The sequence below is a fragment of the Chondrus crispus genome, genomic scaffold (assembly GCF_000350225.1).
Source record: "Chondrus crispus Stackhouse genomic scaffold, scaffold_102, whole genome shotgun sequence".
In the NCBI taxonomy this organism is placed as follows: domain Eukaryota; phylum Rhodophyta; class Florideophyceae; order Gigartinales; family Gigartinaceae; genus Chondrus; species Chondrus crispus.
Window position 1 is genome coordinate 108,449 of NW_005178889.1, and position 2,499 is coordinate 110,947.

The 2,499-nt window shown below is 49.5% G+C and overlaps 2 protein-coding genes across 2 annotated transcripts; one reads left to right on the plus strand and one right to left on the minus strand.

Moving 5' to 3' along the window:
• The first annotated feature begins 1,323 nt into the window (after positions 1-1,323).
• CHC_T00001556001 (hypothetical protein) lies at positions 1,324-1,656 on the plus strand. Its single transcript, XM_005712395.1, has one exon. It carries the CDS (start codon positions 1,324-1,326, stop codon positions 1,654-1,656), a length of 333 nt encoding a protein of 110 aa, XP_005712452.1.
• Positions 1,657-1,864: 208 nt separating this feature from the next.
• Positions 1,865-2,113, minus strand: CHC_T00001557001 (hypothetical protein). The gene has a single exon (XM_005712396.1). It carries the CDS (start codon positions 2,111-2,113, stop codon positions 1,865-1,867), a length of 249 nt encoding a protein of 82 aa, XP_005712453.1.
• Positions 2,114-2,499: the final 386 nt, after the last annotated feature.

A 2,499-nucleotide genomic window follows, 5' to 3' on the forward strand; every position in this document is an offset into this window, starting at 1 on the left:
CATCGAAGGTGCGTACTCTTCAAGAGAAGAACGGATGTGGCAAGGGAGAGGTGCCTATGCCTCAAGTGCTTCCTCTTGACTCCAGATAGAGGGGTGGAGATCATCCTTTGGCGATTCCCTTCTATCCGATCGAAGCACAAATTGAAATGTCGTGCCACTACGTGGATCGCATGGTGACCGACTAGGCCAAGGGGATGGGTGCCCAGGCAACAGATCCCAGTGGCCATCAGGCGATGATCTTGAATCACAGCTACGGAATGGTACACTGCCACAAGACAGTCCGAAGTGCGTTTGCGTCTTCAAACCGGCTGGTCTTCCCCACTCCCACGTAACCCCTCTCTTGCTCCCCAATACAGCTCGCCGCCCCGGAAGCGTCCTAGTCTACCCTGGCCCTTCTCTTCGAGACCAGCCTACGCCCAAAACTAAAACTTCTGGGCGGCACAATTATCAACCCATCTCGACGAGACGTCATCCAACAGACTGCGTAAGAGTGCGCAGGCACCATGGGGGTTGTTATTGGTCATAACCTCTGGGCTCTATAGTGGACTCTCTGCAATGCAAAACCCCGACTTGCTGCGCCCTGAAAATGGACCTGGACCTCACCGATACTGCTTTGATGCGAAGCTTTCTTGGCCCTCAGCTCATGCTCGTTTGGTAGGGCTATGACACGCATACTGTACAGCAGCGTCTAAGCTACCGAACTCCATTTCGTCCACCACCTCCTTCCTCTTGTCCTTTCGACACAACCTTGCCTACAACTCTCCACCCCTCTTCCTCTGTTCAAAGCCTACAGCCAATCCGATGAGAAGCCCTGTTCTCAAGAAGGCATCTTTGTGGGGGGCAGTAACTGCGTACACGACCTCACTCGCTTTTTATCACATCCAGAAAATGACGCCTGCTCGTAATCGTTCGCGCAAAAATCTTTAGTCTTTGCGGGGTGCCCTGCTAAGACCCGTCAACACACGAATGACGCCACTGTGGAATCAACTTTTGTCATGCGGCAAAGACGACGATTTCCGATCGTCAAGAAACATGGAAACCAGTAGTGAAAGTGCGCGTTACTGCATGATGGTGGGCATTAGGTCGCGAGTATTACACAGCTGGCGCCAAAATCATGGCTTTGGCGATTTGGCGAAGTGGCGGGGGCTTATTTCTAAAAGACAATTTGGCGAAGTGGCGAAATGGTAATATCTGGCTGAACCCAATCAAGCCCCCCGTACCATTGCAGGACTATCTTGTGATCGTCATATTGAAACGGTATTAGTTGGGAAGCATTCTCTTCCGACAAGGTCCTGATACAGAAGTGTAAAGCTCCACATCAAGATGCAAAACGCGGCGTGCCGTTTCGCTCGGCATCGGTGGATGTGCAATCAGTACAGTACTGCGCTTTTCTCCAAGGGAACGTCAAAGACGTTCTCACCAATATCTCTCGGTCTTTCGACACAGAATTGGATTCACACGTACCTGCATGTAGTAAAGGTACGTAATCGTGTCTCTCGCCACTCTTCACTTTCATTTCCTGTATCACACCGCAGACTGCAGATTTGCTATGACGATTCTACGCGAGACGTCGAGTATTGGCAAGTTCTGCTGGACTGGAGCACTTTCGCATGTTCTATTTTGATCATTCAGCAAGAACTTTTGAACCGGGTCTAACTTTTTGTAAGGTTTTCATCAAGTCGTGGGAAGGCAGGTCATTTCTTCTTTACACTTATCACAATCGCCATGCCTCCCAGTGAGTTTCTCTAGACCTAGTTTCCTCCTTCTCGTGCACCCATGGCTCGAGATGGATTGAAAGCAGCATACATCCATATCGCTCATGAACAAACAAAGAGTGAGCTAGAAATGAACACCATTTACACATTTACTCCTTGCTCGTTACAGAAAAGAAGCCACTCTGCATGTGTAAATGGCAGCAATGGCGATGATCCCAGAAACGGCAAGAATCGCTCTTCGATCGGCCTCGACTCCATGTCGCTATTTCTGTCATAACGTTCTGCACGTGTCTCTTGTTAGAGGGCCTTTTTGTTGCCTGTCCTTTTACGTATTCACGTAGCCCGTGCATAGTGTACCACATGCAAGTCTCGCCCATGTGAGTCCAACCTCTGCTCATTCTTTTCTCACATGCAAATTTTTGGATTCATTGCTTTGCCATTAAATGGCAAAGCAATGTTATTTTACGGACAACGTTAATAACATTGTCCGTAAAATAACGCGTTGTTTTTTCCATTTGCCCACAAACTTGCTGGACGTAAAGAAATTTAAACCCGAGTTTGAAAAATCCCACCACGAGTTTTGCGGACTGACTCCAGCAAGGTACCTGCCCGCGACAAACGGAAGTCTGGTATATCGTTGTGCCGCCCGACGGATCACGTACACCTGCGCGCGCGAATACTCGCTGAAGCGAATATTGTAGCTCGCCACAAGGATAGAAAGATCTCAGTCGAAAGGGTGATGTGTTTCGTCTTCTTGACGGGCTGAGGGGGGGGGGGGGGGGGG

Bases quoted from the DNA above. Each gene is read 5' to 3' on its own strand.
- CHC_T00001556001 (XM_005712395.1), top strand. From the start codon at position 1,324: ATGCAAAACGCGGCGTGCCGTTTCGCTCGGCATCGGTGGATGTGCAAT.
- CHC_T00001557001 (XM_005712396.1), bottom strand. From the start codon at position 2,113: ATGAGCAGAGGTTGGACTCACATGGGCGAGACTTGCATGTGGTACACT.